The sequence below is a fragment of the Geotrypetes seraphini genome, chromosome 8 (genome assembly GCF_902459505.1).
Source record: "Geotrypetes seraphini chromosome 8, aGeoSer1.1, whole genome shotgun sequence".
Classification (NCBI taxonomy): Eukaryota; Metazoa; Chordata; class Amphibia; order Gymnophiona; family Dermophiidae; genus Geotrypetes; species Geotrypetes seraphini.
In genome coordinates this window covers 144,521,980-144,540,221 of record NC_047091.1, presented here as the reverse complement: position 1 = coordinate 144,540,221, position 18,242 = coordinate 144,521,980, and the positions used below count along the sequence as shown (strand labels likewise).

The 18,242-nt window shown below is 44.6% G+C and overlaps 1 protein-coding gene across 5 annotated transcripts in view; it reads left to right on the top strand.

Annotated features, from left to right (window-relative positions):
• ADGRD1 (adhesion G protein-coupled receptor D1) overlaps positions 1 to 18,242 on the top strand; it is a 458,034-nt gene that overhangs the window by 303,617 nt on the left and 136,175 nt on the right. For all 5 annotated transcript variants that reach the window (XM_033956796.1, XM_033956795.1, XM_033956799.1 and 2 more), the window contains 2 exons: positions 5,601 to 5,704; positions 10,435 to 10,546. In XM_033956796.1, the coding sequence (XP_033812687.1) occupies positions 5,601 to 5,704; positions 10,435 to 10,546 (216 nt within the window). The remainder of the gene's footprint in view (positions 1 to 5,600; positions 5,705 to 10,434; positions 10,547 to 18,242) is intronic.

The window sequence follows — 18,242 nt, the reverse complement described above, 5'->3', positions numbered from 1 at the left end:
AGACGACTGGGCGTATAAGACGACCCCCCAACTTTTAGTTAAAATATAGAGTTTTGTTATATACTCGCCGTATAAGACTACCCCTTTTTCCGCACACCTTCTCTACCGCCCCGGGTGCAGCACAGCCGGCCAGGTCCCCTTACTTTTGTGGCACTTCCCCGACCGACCGATAACAGCCCGGGTCCGACAAACCTCCCTGCCCTTAACCGCGAATCTAAATTACCTTCTTACAGCTGCTGTAAGAAGGTAATTTAGATTCGCGGCTAAAGGGCAGGGAGGATTGTCGGACCCGGGCTGTTATCGGTTCGGTCGGGGAAGTGCCACAAAAGTAAGGGAACCTGGCCGGCTGTGCTGCAACCGGGGCGGGGCGGGCTGCTCCTCTCCTTTGGTAGCAACTCGAACCACGAGGCTACTCTCCTTCTCCTTATCTGCCCTGCCTGCAGCACAGAGCCGAACGGAAGTCTTCCCGACGTCAGCGCTGACGTCGGAGGGAGGGAGGGCTTTGTTTAAGCTTTGTTTAAGCCCTCCCTCCCCTCCGACGTCAGCGCTGATGTCGGGAAGACTTCCGTTCGGCTCTGTGCTGCAAGCAGAGAAGGTAGGGAGAAGAAGAGCCGCGTACATCCAGAAGACTGAGCATCCAGCCCCGCAGGAGCCCCGCGACCCTAGGGGGCGTCCCCGTGCAGCTCTCTAAACAGTACCCGGCGTATGAGACGACCCCCGACTTTGGGGAGGATTTTAAGGTACTGAAAAGTCGTCTTATACGCCGGCAAATACGGTACTCCCTTCCTCTCCATTATACTAAGTCCCCTCTTTCTTTCTTTTTTTACTAAGCCCTTCTTCTTTCCATTGGAGTTCCTTTCTATATTAATTCCTGTAAACCGTGTCGAGCTCCACTTCTGTGGAGATGATGCGGTATACAAACTTAAGGTTTAGTTTAGTTTAGTTTACTAAGGTGCACTAAACTCTAGCGCATGCATGTTAGTCTATGGACGCGTTAGCATTTAGCATACGCTAATTTGATTAGCGTGCGCTAATTGGTTAGCGCACCTTAGCAACAGAGGGGGTAAGTATCGTAATAAAAAATTCAGCCTGCAACTTAGCCTGTGTTTTAGATTTTGGCCTGTTATGTGATTCAGTTTGACACGCCCTGATCTAGAAAGTGAACTTTTAGGCAGTATATCAGAGGCAAAACTTGAAATCCGACTTTGGCTGCCCAAGCAGAACTTGCCTCTACTGGCCAGTGGAAATAAGGCAAGCCTCCCACCTCAGAACTGCAAGGTTGCCAGTGGAGTCGTAAAGAGCTCTGATTTTGAGGCTTTCCAGAGCAGAACTGGCTCTCCCTGCCAGTTTGCGCTAATGTGCCTCATTAATAGGCCTCGGTTGTGATATAAATTTTTCTAATGTGAGGCCCTGCTTTGCAGCCTAGTGATGAAAAGTTAGGCAGAAAACAAATTTGAAGTTCATGCAAATTCAAGAATGTTTCCTTTGCCACGTTGCCTTATCTTGCTGGCTGTTTCAGTTTTGAAGTGGAGAAATACAGTTTGAGGGGCAGCTCTGTTCCAGGGGGGGGGGGGGAGGGGGTGTGGCCGTTGCGCCATGCAACTGAAACTAAACGGGATGAGAGAGGGAATTGCTAAAGAAACGAAACTAATCTCAGGCCTAGTCCTGTTAGAAGATTACGGTACTGTGATTTGGAAAGTGGTATTTTACTTAGACCTACTCAGTGCTGTCTACGCTATATTTCTGAAACCAAACACCAACTCAGTCAGTGAGAACTGGCTTTCTGTCAAAGATTGTTTGCAGCAGCCCAGTGAATTGACAGTGATGACCTACAGGCAGGTATTCAAAAACAATTATATGCTCCCTGGTGGTGCATAATTGGCTTTTCCATAGAATTTCAAAAATTATATGCATACGATCAGGACATTTAAATGGTTAAATTGGCTGTGTAATTGTGGAATGGGTCAGGGGTGATATAATTATTCATTTAGTTTAGGCCTGCCAAAAACTAGACCTAAACTAAATGGATAATATCAATGTGATCTCCATACCACGTATGTTTATCTTAGTATGCTGGATGCACCACTTGAAAACTAACCCCCTAGGTTTAGTGTTTAGCCTCATCACAATTACCATAAAATGTTCTTTTTGTGATAGTTAATCCATGAGACTGCCTTCCAAAGACACCTGGAAAACCACCAAACATTTTAATTGCCTTAAATGTAGACATAAGCCAATGTAACACACATTTCTAACATTTGTTTACCCATTTTTTTTAAAGCCGGGTTTCCAGCTGCACTTCTTTGACTAGGTTTCCTGCTGAAAATGTTGTCCGGTGAGATTTAGGCCACCTCTTTGTGCAATCAGAGTTGGCCAGTTAAATTTAGCTGGTTGGTGCTAAAAATCCATGCTGGGTGACCCAATTTGACAATGCACCTGAAACTTCTGGAGCCCACTTTTCCTTCTAAGCTAAACTGAAGTCCTCCAGCTGCACTGGAGCCAGTAGGGGGTGGTGCTTCAATACAGTTATCACATATTGCATGTTAATTCATCTGAATCTTTGATTTAATTTTTAGCTCATTTATTTCCTCATCTAGGATACATGATACTTTCTTTTTTAACTAAGATTCCCTTCTATAAGAGGTATACAATGTAGGTATCAACTTAAATCCATGCTTACTTATTCTGCAATATCTATTTGGAACAGTTTACCTTTATATACCAGAATGGAATTGGGCTGTTTAGGTTTTCTTAGGAAATTGAAAGTGTTTTTATTTGACAGATTTCACTAACTTCTTTTGACAGATGGCTTTCTATCAGCATCATTGTATGAGTAGATCCCCATATTAGTAGAATGGGCTCTTTTATTGGAAATTGTTTTGAACCTCCAGTTGATATTAGCGCGATAAATTAATTATGTGAGAGCCTATTATATAACAGTACCTGGGCTCCTGGATTTGATTATCGAATAAATGCTATCATAACCTGGTATCAGCACGCTTTTTAATTACGTGAATGCAGTTACACCAGCCATAGACTAGGTATAACTGCAGCTGCATACATGAAATAAATATATGTGTAACTAACATTATGTGGGTATGTAAAAAAACACAGATAAAATAAATGTAGTATGGTATAAATATGTAAGATAAAAGTAGATATAGGGTAAATATAATAATCTAAAAGGCACATATAGGGAGAAGATAGTGAGGAAATGTTGAACACTCATAGGATATGTATATGCACCACACCAAAACCAATCAATAGAACACCTCAGAAGCCCAAGTTTGAATAATCACTGCAGAAACACCCTAACTAAAAGCTTATATATCGAAGCTCTCATATTGTAACACCATCACAGAAGCTCATGTAGCATATCATCTTTATAAAAGCTCATAAATAGTAGCTCATGCATTTGTAACGTGATTACCGAAGCTCATATAATGCAACGTCATCATAGAAGCTCATAAATTATAGCTCATGTAGAGTAACACAATTAAGGAATCTCATATATTATAACATCATTATAGAAACTCATAAACTGTACCTCAGGTATAGTAACACCAAACATTACTGAAGCTCATGTATCATAACACCATCAAAGAGGCTCATGTAAACTGCTCTGAATTGACTACCCAGTCGTTAGTAGCAATATAGAACTCACAATAAACAATAAGTGGGAACCTTGGTCATGATTCACCCTTGTATTTGTCCTGTTGTATATATGCCCTATGCCATTTATATGTGCTTTCATAGAAAAGTATTTAGGGGATTTTTTTCCCTTTCAATTAGCATATCTTATCTGCAACAGAACCCATAGGGAATAAAATGAGTCCTCTGGTAGATAACAGATGCTAATCAGTGGAGTAGTAAAGGGGGGGGGGGACAGTCTGCCTCGGCACCATCACGGTGGGGGTGCTGTCACTCGTCCTCATATCTGTCTCCCCGCCTCTTCCCACTCCTCCCCCCACCACATGCGTGCCCCTTCTCTTCCCCCATACCTCTGGTTATTCACCGTTGTAACAACATCAACGTGCTCATCGCAATCGTGTCGGCTCCCGCTGATGTCACTTCTGGGTTCTGTGCATAGGAAATGACATCAGAGGGAGAGCCAATGCGTTTGCGAGGAAGTTTCAAGTTTTATTAAAATTTGTTATACTGCCTATAATAACTTCCAGGAGGTTTACAATAGTAAAAATAAAAAAATGGAAGACGAACATTAGGACTTACAGGATAGACTACAGACAGAACATTGCGTGTGTCATATACGTTTGATTACAAGGGGTTGAGGGGGAGAACTACAATTATGAATAGGAGAAGAAAGCATTTAAGGTTAATATACTAGGGAAAGGGAAGGTTATGCTTGTGTTGGAAAAAATATTGCTTATAAATTGAACGTGCGCCCCCCCTTCCTTCCCCCCCATACCTCTAGCTGTTCACCGCCGCAAGTAACACCTTCAACACGCTTCTCATAAACGTGTCAGTTCCCGCTGATGTCACTTCCAGGCGCCGCACATAGGAAGTGAATTCAGAGGGAGAGGATGCGGTCGCGAGGTGCACGTTGAAGTTGTTGGCTGCAGCGGTGAACTACTAGAGGTACGGGAAAGGGGGTGCGTGTGTGCAGCAAGGGGGTTGTGGGAGGAGTGGGATGGGTGGAGATGAGGGTGGGGGAGGGGAACCTCCTGCCCCGGCGCCTCTCACCCTCGCTACGCCACTGATGCTAATCTTTAGTATAAGATCTCATTAATCACCCGCTGTCACTTTCATGGGTAAGTGAACATTTACATGCATAGGTGACAGTATTATGCACTCTTATGTGTTTGTGCAGTGTGCAAATTTGGTCACTGTTACCCTGTTTCCCCGAAAATAAGACCTACCCTGAAAATAAGCCCTAGTATGATTTTTAAAGATGCTCCTAAAACTACCCCAAAACTAACCCTAGTTAAGATTGACCCTGGAACCACCCCAACACTCCCTGACTCCATCCCTGACACTACTGCTGCCCGATTTGCCAATTATCTCTCCCTTCCTCTCCTCCATCCCAATTCTTCCTCTCCTCCTCCCCCCCCCATGTGCAGCATCTTTCCTTGCCTCTCACCTATCCCCTTGTGCAGCAGCTCCCAAGGCCTCCAAAAACAGTGGCAGTGCTCTAAACGGGCTGCTTCACTGCCTTTCCTGCCGGAGCCTTCCCTCAGCTGCGTCACTGATGACATCATCAGCGACATGGCAGAGGGAAGACACGCGGCATAGGAAAGGCCCCGGCAGGGAAGGCACTGAGTTTTGCTTAGATTCATAGGACATTACAAATATAAGTACCATAATAGCCAATTTTTTAAAATGTTTGGGAGTGCTAACCCAGCGGAAATTACAGTCAAGGCATTTGCTCAAGCATCCACAGCACCCATAGAATTAGTTCCTTCAAAATGTACAGCACACATATCCAAAGGAAACAAATGTCTTGACTTCAAATTTGCTACAATGTTAAATAATAATAGAAAAGAACTAAAACTGAGAGATTTCACAAAACCTTTTGGTTATATCTGATTGATAAATCATCTTTACCAAAAAATAACCCGAATTTCTTTTCTTTTTATGTACAGCTCAGCCGGACACACCAGGTGGCGCTGTCCTCCATCAGTTACATAGGCTGCTCCTTGTCCATCTTCTGTTTGACTATTACTCTGGTCACGTTTGCTATATTGTCGTAAGTAATTTAAAGTTTTTGGTTTTTCACTTTTGAGCAAATGTTACTCTGAAGTTTTTCAGAAACAAGTAATCGTTATTAGAACCAAAAAAATAAAAATAAATAAAAATCAGGTGAAATGATGAAGGAGAGGGAAGACTGATAGGGAGCTTGAATGCACAATGGACTAGGACAGCTATGCTAACTGGATGGCCCATGGGGCCCTGATATGATAACAATTTCCGTTATTTCCAGAGTCATAAAACTATGAAGAGCCTGAGTCAATAGTGTTTTCTACCACCTGTGGAGAAAAGATCGCAGTGATTATGACCCTAAATTGCTAGATTTCATTCAATTACCTTCTGCTAAGTCCTAATTCAGCACAGTCAACTTTGCCTCTAACTTGTGGGTGGATAATGCCTTTTGGTTGCCAAACACCTGAATTCCAAATGCAGGGCCCAAAGTCTGGATGCTCAAGCGTTGCCCTTATTTAGAATACCATACTCAATATAAAAGCAAATTAAACTTACACGAGTGATTGCAAATTCAGATTGCTTCTTAGCTCTTTCACTGCCCTTTTCTACCCTTTCTGAGGATCAGGGGTCAGTCAGAAAGCAGTATATGGAGAGTCCGAAATAGAGAATGACACAGTGACAAAATTCATCACCGTTCCCGTCCCCGCGGATAACCGCGGGAAATAATCCCATGTCATTTTCTAGTGTCTATTTCAACTTCGGTCCTTCTACCCCAGCATTCTTCAAAGCAAAGCTTGCGGGTCAGTGGTTGTGCCCAATGGTACTCTAATTTTTTCCTCTCTCCTTAAAGAATGACATGAAGATGGTTTCCCGAGGTTATCCGCGGGGACGGGAACAGTGATGAATTTTGTCACCGTGTCATTCTCTAGTCTGTAATTCTATGGTGAGAGGATCTAAAGCTACTGGGACTCACCAATTCAATTTAATTCAGTTTAGGAATTTATATTCTATTTGTTGATCTTTTGACCATAAATAGACTTTAATTGATGGTTTGTCTTTCCAGTTTAAATATTTTGTTGCCTAAAGAACAAATAGAAGCCAAATTATCACAGAATCAAGCAATACTGTTGCATATACTAGCGGAGGGCAACAGAGTTTTCCTCCCTCTTCCTGGTTTATTTAGTTACATGGAAAGTAATGATGTCATCAGTAGGCGGCAGCTTCCTTAGTTTAAATGCTGAAGGTGGTCATTTCACTTAATGATTATTCCATTGCTGGGAGCCATGTAACACTAGATTATGGTTTTGCAACCATGTTGCCCCTTTGGTGTGGAACCTAAGATAGTTGTTATGATTAGGAGATTGTATTAGTGAATTGTTTGTGGTAGCAGAGCACAAACTTTAACCAGTCTGAGGTTGTGCTGGGTTTGCTACTTCTTTTAGATGAATCCAACCTGCTAGACCATTCTTAGTTTTCTTCCTTTGCATTTACTGAGTTGTAGGAGTCTCATTATTTTATTCCATTTTTTGTAACATTTCTGGGATTTTTTTTTTTGTATATCCATTTGGGGTATTCTCTTCATTATTAGTATGCAGAATTCTTAAATAGCAATAACCAGTCAGATAAAGTACAGATGGCTATAGGGTGCATGATAGGAGCCAGTTCTGTAAAGAAAAAAATAGGTGCTTACTTTCCTATACCGTATTTCCCCATGTATAGGCCGCGGCCTATACATGGATTTTGCAAACCGGCCTAGTGGGCGCAGCTTGCTTAAATGGGGCAGCCTATACATGGAGCAATACATCATCCCCCTCTTAAATACCTCCCTCGAGGATAATCCTCCTGGACGGCCACGCCTGCCTTCTCCAAACACGCTGGCTGCCTCTTCCAAACACACTGTGCAGGGCAGGAGTGATGTTTGTGATCTCAAGCCTCGCCCTGCACCCTTCCTGATTGGCTGCCGTCACGAGAACTGGGGAGGCCTATACAAAGGGGCAGCCTATACATGGGGAAAAATGGTATAGAATTTTAGTGTAACTGGGTCTATATGTCCTTATGCATTTATGCATGAACGCTTTTGCCAGCCTTAGAACTAATATAAATATTAGCAACTAAATGCTGCAAGATTCACACATGCTCCACCCATATTGTAAACACTTCCCTTGCAAATATGCATTCTATAAGTTAAGTGGGTATTTACAGAATAGTGCATAGGTTGAATTTTGGCAGTCATGCAAGTATTTGCACACAAACCTGCATAAATCCCTAGTTTTATATATGGAGCTAAAAATTGATCATGTAAATTTGGGCACACACCCAATATCTGCATGAATTGCATAATATTGCATAATAGCCAATTAATGCTGATAATTGGGTGCTATCAATCAATTATTGTTGCTAATTGGTAATCATTTGAATTTACTCACACATCTTTCTAGATGCTATTCTATAATGGTGTGCACGTAAATTTTTACACACGGTTCCCAAAAGAGGGGGTGGCTAAAGGGGGGGGCATGGGTTAGATTTCAAAGCAGTATGGATTTGTGATGCTTCTCCTGACGCAGTTATTGGCGAAACGAGCTCTCTTGTCAAGGTCTCTTTGTCGAGAAATATGTGAAAAATTGAACACATGAAATGTATGGCTTTGCGGATTGCAAGCTTCGATTGATTTGTGTGGATTCTTTCTAGTTCGCTTTTTTGATAACATATAATTGGTGCTCGACTGTCTGAGAACCCTATTAGCCTTCTTTAACTATGCAGAAACTGTCCTAAATCTCTATTGAGTGTTTCTATTTTGCCCTTTAGCATGGATGCCCCTCTCTCTCGCCTCCTTATTCAGGGTTTTTTATTTTTTTTTTGGGGGGGGGGGGAGGAGTGAGTGGTCCTGGTGTGGATGGGATTTAACAAACACCTTGTTCAAACACATTGCCTTATTGTTCTACTTGTGCAACTTGTACTGTTGTGTTTGATCAATAAAAGAGATTTGAAATAATTGGTGCTCAGTGGCTTTCACGAACTTTAGGATATTTTTAGACTGAAAACTTTCTCTCCCGTTGGTGGAGTTTTTTTTTTTTTCTTCTCAGCCTTTTTTTCTGGTTATGGACCAATGATGTTACCTGTAACTCTGGAGGGAGAAATTCTACCTCCTTAGGCGTATAGATCCTGTTGGACTTTGAGGCCCATTTGATTATAGGGGTCATTATCAGGTTAAAAGCGCGCCGGGACAAAGGCGCGCCCAGACAATTGAGCGCAGCACGGAGGTGCGCGCCGCTCAAAATTACTGTTTTTAGGGCTCAGACGGGGGAGCGTACTTTACTTAATAGACATCGCGCCGCATTGTGGGGCATTGTGGGGGGTTGGAACACCCCACATTTTACTGAAAACTTCACTTTTTCCCTGTTTTTAGGGAAAAAGTTAAGTTTACAGTAAAATGTGGAGGGTTACAACCCCCCAAGCCCCCCATAACGCCGGCGCGATGTCTATTAAGTAAAGTGGGGGGATTCCCCAACAAAACCCCCCGTCGGAGCCCCTAAAAACTGTAATTTTCTTCGGCATGCGCCTCCGACTTGCGCTCAGTTGTCGGCGCGCGCCGTTGTCTATGAACCGATTATAGGTAGACATAATTTATAATTCATTTACTGTATAGTGTCTTCCCCTCCTGTATTATCGATAGTGTGATGTGTTATTGACAACCATGAAAAAGAATCCTTAAATTTTAGGAGTTATTAATATTAATTAATTAATATTGTTTGATTTTGAAGATGGCATGAAACTATGTAGAAACGTCGTTGACATTTCTTCTGTCACTTCAAATGATTCTACAGCCCCACTGACTCCCTGACATTACCATGAGCATTTGTGGTAGAGAGTGTGGGGTAGTGGTTAGAGTTACAGCCTCAGCACCCTGAGGTTGTGGGTTCAAACCCTGTGCTGTTCCTTGTGACCCTGGGCAAATCACTTAATCTACCACTGCCCCATTTATAAAGGGTACACCGTCAATAGCGCACAGGACAGTTGCACCCCGACAATTCCGCTCTGTGTGACAAGTGTGCGCATGAAGGGAGCGTGGTTTTCGGGGCGCAATTGTAAGTGTAGTGGGGGGTTAGCGTCAATCTTCAATGTCGGCATCCCCCTGAACAAGAGCGGGATTGCAGTGGGGGAGGGGTTTTCCCCCACACCCCTCCTCAGAGCAGAGCAGCGAAAACGGAAGTGCGAGTGTGTTGGGGGGGGTTCCCCCCCAAACCCCCCTCACAGCGCTAACAGGAAGACATAGAGGGCAGTACATTTGCATAGGCGGCGTGCATTTGTTCTGTGTGCAAATGTCAGGGTGGACGTGTTGGCATGCCAATGTCCTGCGTGCATTTGATAGGTCACCTTTATAAAGTGCTACCAGTGCTCCAAGATTATACCAGGTACATGAAATAGATTGTAAGCCCACTGGGACAGATAGAGAAAACACTTGTGTACCTGATTTGTAACCTGTTCTGAGCTCCTTTGGGGACGGGCAAAAAAAATCAAATAAATAAAAAGATCTCAAGAAAGTCACTCGTGCATGGAAGGTGAACATAAGAACATAAGCAATGCCTCCGCTGGGTCAGACCTGAGGTCCATCGCGCCCAGCAGTCTGCTCACACGGAGGCCCAACAGGTCCAGCACCTGTGCAGTAAACCTCTATCTATACCCCTCTATCTCCTTTCCAGCAGGAAATTGTGAAACCTAATATATGTTTAGAAATAAGCCCTCAAAGATTTTGACCCTTGTGTGCCTTTCTTTTAGCTCTGTCAGCACCATTCGGAACCAGCGCTACCACATCCATGCTAATCTTTCATTTGCTATCCTGGTTGCCCAGATTCTGCTCCTCATCAGCTTTCGATTTGAACCCGGGACGGTAAGTGAGTCCTGTGTACAAGCAGGAACTTGCAGCAATCAACTACGGTCCTCCACCAAGTTCTAAGCAGGGTAGGGGAAGGGGGATAGCGGCATGAGAGAGAGTTGGCTTCATTAGAGTTTCGTTGATCAGAGTTTTCGTGTCATGGCATTTTTTTCTGTTTCAGTTTAATCACCATAGTGGTCAGAAAAACCAAATCTTGCATCCAACTTAAATCAGCACGGGACCTGTTCTCACTCCACCTCTGCAGATTTCTCCCAGGCACCCCCCTGTCTGTTTGCTGCTATCCTTGTTCTAAAGGGGGTGTCAGGTGTTATCTCCACTTATTCCAGCCACTATGGACCAATATTATAAAATAATGACTGATAATTCAAGGTCAGCACCATTTTGAAATAGTCACCAATGGGGCAGGAACATCTGGGGGATTTTCGCCTGCCCCTTTGGGACCATAGGGAACAGCAGATAAGATCAGAGGAGTCTGGGTAGATCCAGGCTGGGGGAATGAACAAGCAAGAAAGGAACTTAAAACTGAGGTGAAGAGGGGTTCCAAACACACTGAAAAATGAATGAAGTTTCTTTGATCTTTCTTTCATTTCAAAATGGAATGAAGACAGGCATGTCATTTTCTCCCCCGAGTGAAGGCAGAGCCCTACAGAGTCCCCCAAAATGAATGAAATAAATCAAGCCCAATGCAAAACATAAGAACATAAGAACTGCCATCTCCGGATCAGACCTTCGGTCCATCAAGTCCGGCGATCCGCACACGCGGAGGCCCTGCCAGGTGTACACCTGGCGTAATTTATAGTCCACCATATCCTTATATGCCTCTCTTAAGGAGATATGCATCTAGTTTGCTCTTGAAGCCTAGGACGGTTGATTCCGCAATAATCTCCTCTGGGAGGGCATTCCAGGTGTCAACCACTCTCTGAGTGAAGCAGAACTTCCTGACATTAGTCCTGAACCTGTCCCCCCTTAGCTTCATTACATGTCCTCTAGTCCGTGTCAAATTGGACAATGTAAATAATCTTCTCTGCTCTATTTTGTCGATTCCTTTCAGTATTTTGAAGGTCTCGATCATATCCCCACGCAGTCTCCTTTTCTCAAGGGAGAACAATCCTAGTGTTATAAGTCTGTCCTCGTATTCCAGATTCTCCATACCCTTCACCAGTTTTGTTGCTCGTCTCTGCACCCTCTCCAGCAGTTTTATATCCTTCTTTAGGTAAGGAGACCAATGTTGGACGCAGTATTCCAAGTGTGGTCTGACCATTGCCCTATAAAGCGGCATTATAACTTTCTCCGATCTACTCGAGATTCCTTTCTTTATCATGCCCAACATTCTATTTGCCTTCTTTGCCGCTGCCGCGCATTGTGCCGACGGCTTCAGGGTCCTATCTATCAGTACACCCAGGTCCTTTTCTTGTTCACTCTTCCCCAGAGTTGCACCTAACATTGTATACTCGTATTCCTTATTCTTATTGCCTAAATGCATTACCTTGCATTTCTCCACATTGAACTTCATCTGCCATTTCTCCGCCCATGTTTCTAACCGACACAAGTCACTCTGGAGTTTCTCTCTATCCTCCTGCGATCTGATCGCCCGGCATAGTTTTGTATCGTCTGCAAACTTGATGATCTCACTGGATGTTCCTTCCTCCAGGTCATTGATATAAATATTAAAAAGGATCGGCCCAAGTACCGAGCCCTGGGGTACACCACTAGTCACTTTCTCCCAGTCGGAGAACTTCCCATTTATGCCCACTCTCTGCTTTCGGTTTTCCAGCCATTTGCCTATCCATCTTTGTATATCCCCCTCTATGCCATGGCATTGTAGTTTCCTGAGAAGTCTTTCGTGTGGAACTTTGTCGAACGCTTTCTGGAAGTCCAAGTATATTATGTCCACCGGCTTCCCACTATCAATTTGCTCGTTCACGGTCTCAAAAAATTGGAGTAAATTCGTCAAACATGATTTCCCTTTCCTGAATCCATGTTGACTGGGTTTCATCAAGTCGTGTGCGTCCAAGTGCCGGACTATGCTATCCTTGATCAGTGCTTCAACCATCTTGCCGGGGACAGACGTAAGACTCACAGGTCTATAGTTGCCCGGTTCCCCTCTCGATCCTTTTTTGAAAATTGGGGTGACGTTCGCTATCCTCCAGTCGTCCGGTATCTGTCCAGTTCTGATTGTCAGGTTTGCAAGTTTTTGCAATAACTCTCCGATTTCAACCTTCAATTCCTTTAAGACTCTCGGGTGAATTCCATCCGGTCCAGGGGATTTGTCACTTTTAAGACACACAATTTAAACAGGCTTTATAAAATATTCATCAAGTGGTCTGGCATCCAAGTAGAAGCTAAGCACTGCTTTCCATACTTGAAGTCGGACTTTTTGTATCTGAATCAGATTATTAAACGGATCTTCACTTGTCCATTCCCACTGGCCATCAGTTTTAATTATTTATTCATTTATATTTATTAGAGATCAAAACCATGTTCCTAGCAACACATAATAAAAGATAATATTTTAAATATAGCACGTCGACTGATCTCCTAGAAGTAGTGGATACAGATGTTCTGGAGATAATTTATTAAACACTGACATATAAAACCATGAAAATTCAATTAAAAAGTACAATGATAAAAAATACTGTGATAAAAATCCAACCGGACCCTATGCGGTCTGTGTTTCGGCGAACACACCTTCCTCAGGGGTTCAATGGTTTGCAACCTCACATATAAAGAATTGGACTGAAAACAGTCTATTGTCTTTAAACATGTGAGCAAAGAACACTGCAGACAAGCTGAAGTAGCATCGGTGGATTGTTTTTACTGTGGATCATTGGGACTCCCCATTTTTCTTTGTTGTGCTGCACTCTTAGAAGTAGTACCATGAGAGTACCACTAGGAGGATGAGGTTGCCATTTTGATGCAGTGAATTTCCTCATACCTATCACACACACGTTACTCATCGGAGAGATACCCAGGGAGGCTGATTTGAAAGGGGATCGGGGTTAGAGGATTAATGGGGTTAAGAAGTATATTTTAGTATGTACTTTTAAGTTGTTCGCTGGGAACACTGGGCTATGTGTTTTCAGCCTGATGCTCTCAGAGAAGAAAGAGAACAATGCCTTTTGAGATGTTATTATCATTTCATGAATAACTCAGCCTGCAAGAATTAATGTAATACTGAGCTGATTTGCATGAAATTGCATGCTTTGCAACTTATTATTATTTAACTTGCATTGTGATCAAATAATCCTGTATTAAATTGTACTATTGCCCAATGATGCATGGTATAGCTTTTATGTAGTTTAGGAAATAGACCCCATGCAAAAAAAAAAAAAAGAGCAGATTGCAAGGAATCATGGAGGGGCATTTTCAAAACATACGTCTAAGTCCGATTTGGAAGTATGGCGCTGGATGTCCAAAATCGGCAGTAAGAAATGCCCATTTTTGAAAGGCAAACCACCATACGTCTAGAAATATATATATATATATATATTTGAAAATTCTCTATCTGGACGTCAGGCCATTGGGCCACCCAGACCTTCAGAAAGTCTATCTTTATACCACATTTTTTGAACAAAATTTCATCCAAGTCACAAATGGCCAAAACAAGGCCATTTGGACATGGGAGGGACCGGTCCTGTAATGGACTGGCTCCCAGACAGGGCAACAGAGCAGTGGGGCACCTTAGAGGGCACTGCTGTGAACTTCACTAAAAGGGTGCCAGATAAACATCTCACCAAAACTCCCTTATGGTGAGCCCCCCAAAACCCCCTTCCCCTAAAACCCACTATATCCACCTGTCTACAACACCAATAGCCCTTATGGCTGCAGGTGGCACTTATATGGCAGTACAGTAGGGTTATGGGGGGGGGGGGCGCACATTTTCCACCATAAATGTAGTGGTTAGAGTGGCTTATGGGCCTGAGTCCTCTTCTCTATGGTTCATTAGCCCACCCATTACTTAGGACACCTGTGTACAGCTCTACTAGGTGTCCCCATACAAGATGTTGCTGTTTTAGAGACAGGTATGCAACTTTTTGTTCTCGTTTTTGTGTGGTGGAAGGGAGCACTGGGGGAGTGTGGGGGTGTATTACCTTGATGTGTCATCTGGCCAGTTTGGGCACCTTTGTGGCACTTAGACCCTTCTAAAACAGGTGTAGTTTGAAACGTATAAGTTCTGCACAGGATGTCTTTTTTTTTATATATATATCTTTATTCATTTTAAAGCCAAAAATAAATGCAACATATTTTACACTTTAACAACACTTAACTTCTATCAAATTATATTTATGACAAATACATATATGATCCCCCCCCTTTATACATATCACAACAATTGCACTCTAATTAAAAGTATCTCCCCACCCACCCTGGACGTCTATGATCAAAGGGCAAAATCAACAATCACTCCTTACAGGATGTATTGCAAAATGTTTGATTATCACTGCAAGACGTCATGTCTAACCCACCCTTATGACTGCCCAAAGCCTGCCCATAACACACCTCTGCCATGCCCATCTCGTGCTCTGAACGTACAGAGGCTGGAATGCTTGCTAGACGTACAAAAAGACGATTTTGATTATCGGCACTTGGACGTCCTGGCAATTAGGACATCCAAGTGCTGATTTAGGATTCTTATTGGACATTTATGTTTTGGGATTATGGGTTTCTTAGTCAGTCAGTTCGAGGGAAATTCACTAACTGGTGCCTAAACGTAGGCGCCAGAAGGCACGCTACTAGCGCCTTAGCGCCTAAGTTAATTAGCAAACACCATTTGAACTAGCAATTAACATTAAATTTAAAGAGCCTACTGACACCGGAATTGTACCTCCAGAGGCGCCTACTGCAGCTTAACGCCACGATAGGTGTGGCTAATGCCGGAAGTGAAGTTAGGCATTGGTTGGTGTCTCAAGAGGTGCGATTCACAACAAATCCTGGCCTACATTTCCGGCGCCTATCTTTGCCGGAGGCATGATTCTCTAACCGGTGCCGTCGTGTTATTGGCACACGATTGGTGGCTGCTTTTATGATGGCCACCGACCACGGCGCAGGTTACAGAATCTGGGCCTTAGGACCCATATATTTGCACAGATACCATCTTCTTAACAGAACGCACCTTCAGAGTCAAAGTGACGGAAAACACCATATGCAAATTCCTTCTGACTGTTTATAAGAACCGGATTTACATTTGATTAGACTGCATGCATCACAACTCTGTCACTCTCAGCCAATGAAACTAGTGAATCACAAAACAATTAATCAAATGGACACTCCAAATAAGTAGAGAGCTTTGTGAGAAAAACCTGTGGGATTCCTGTGGGGATGGAAGAAGTTGCTGTGGGATTCCTGTGAGAGTGTAGTTAAAATCTCTAGTGATGCCAGAATAAGACTTGGAATGCAATGTAAAAAGCAATTGAAATACACAGAATGAGACTTGGAACATTCATTGGTTTAATAGTGAACACAGCCCAAAACACCACAAGACAGGAGACAGGAAGAAACAGAGGGCTTCTAGTGAGTAAGTAACAGCATCCATTCCTGTGGGTATAGGTGAGGATGGAATGCATCTTAGCAGGTAAGGATGGGTCTGGGTTAGATTCCAGTGGGAGTAAGAGGGGATGGATGAAATTTCTGCTCCTTGCAGCTCTTTACAAAAAAAAAAAAAAAAAAAAGCTAAGGGGTTCATAATAATAAAAAAAAAAGTCTAAAAAGTGTCCTAAATGGCTACTAGGACGATCAAAAAGCCTGATCGTCCAAGTACCCATAATCAAAGCTGGTTTTAGACGTATCTAAAACCAGCTTAGGCCTTTCCCCTGCCACTAAACGCACAGAGAGAAAAGAGGCGTGTTTAGAGTAGGGGAAAGGGCAGGCGGTGGGCGGGAGGTGGGCCGACCTACACCTAGGCGTGCAGCAGGTATAACCAAAACCTTAGGCAGGTTGCCTAGTCGGCACTTATACGTTTTGACTTAGACGAAGTCAAAACAGGTCTAAGTGCCGAAAAAGGGGCCGCTGAGCTGATCGTGGCTGCCTATCCCCTACAGCAATGATTGCGGCAGGAGAGATGCCTCATCTCCCCTACCACGATGCCATCACTCCTCTAACCAAACTGCTGTGACCCGCGGCAGGAGAGATACCCTATCTCTCCTGCCGCGAGTCGCGGCAGTTCGGATAGAGGAGTGATGGCATCGCGGTAGGGGAGATGAGGCATCTCTCCTGCCGCGATATATCACCCCCCCCACACACACAACATCGGGGCAAGAGGGAGCCCAAGCCCTCATGCCCCGTGGCACCGCTCCCCCTTCCGATTACGCTCGGGGCAAGAGGGAGCCCAAACCCTCTTGCCCCAGGCACCCACGGCACCCCCCGATTCCGATCAGGCCAGGAGGGAGCCCAAGCCCTCCTGGCCTCTCGCCCCCCACCCCCTACATGATCGGGCAGGAGGGAGCCCAACCCCTCCTGCCCATGCGGACCCCCCACTACAATACGGGCAGGAGGGATCCCAGGCCCTCCTGCCCTCGACACAACCTCTCCCAATGACCGCCCCCCCGAACCTCCAGTCGGCCCCCCCGCCGACCCCACGACCCCCCATCCCCAATCCCACCCCCCATACCTGTAAAATGTTGGCCTAAGGCCCCGCCCACAGGAGGGGCCTAAGACTCCCGGGCCTATTCTGGTTGGCCCAGGCGCCTTAGGCCCCACCTGTGGGCGGGGTTTCAGATGCCTGGGCCAATCCGGCCCCATTCTGCAGCCGGCTGGCCTGCCGGACGGGCGAGTTTGGCACCCGTCCATCTGGCCAACATTTTACAGGTATGGGGGGCCGATCGGGGGTTCGGGGGGGACGGTCGTTGGGGGGGTTGTGTCGAGGGTAAGAGGGCCTGGGATCCCTCCTGTCCATATTATAGTGGGGGAGGGGGGGAGGGGGTCCACCTGGGCAGGAAGGCTTGGGCTCCCTCCTGGCCTGATCGTAATCAGGGGTTGCCGCGGGTGCCCGGGGCAGGAGGGCTTGGGCTCCCTCTTGCTCCGATGTCATCAGGGAACATCGGAGTGCCGCAGGGCAAGAATGCTAGGGCTCCTTCTTGCCCTGATGTCGTCGGGGAACGTCGGGGTGCCGTGGGGCAAGAGGGCTTGGGCTCCCTCTTGCCCCAAACATAATCGGGAGGGAGATCGGTGCCGCGGGGCAGGAGGGCTTGGGGGTATAAATGTAGACGTAGTGGTGGTCTGGGCGTTTAAACAGCTGAATGCCATTATCAAAAAACCTCCATTTGGACGTTTTGTTTGATTATGGACATTTTCCCTGCTTCTACTTTCAACGTTTAAGTCCTTAGGCCAAAAGGGGACTTAGACGTTTTTTTTTTATTATGCCCCTTCACTTGCTCAGATTTAGGTGTCATGTGAAAAATAAAGGCAAAGTTAAAGGAAAAGGTAAAATAAGTTCCCTGTAGGTAAGTACCAAGTTGCGAATGACTTATGGGGGCGGTCACTTATGTGATTATCATTTTCTTCCCCATTCATTCCCTACTGAGTGCTCAAATTTAGGTGCTTGGTGAAAAATAAGCCCTTAAATTTAGGTGCTTGAAGAGGTAAACGTTCATATAGGCTAGGGTTACCATATGGCTTCAGAAAAAGGAGGACGGATTGAGACATCTGGGCTTTACTTCTATTGAAAGCAATGGAAGTAAAACCCGAATGTCTC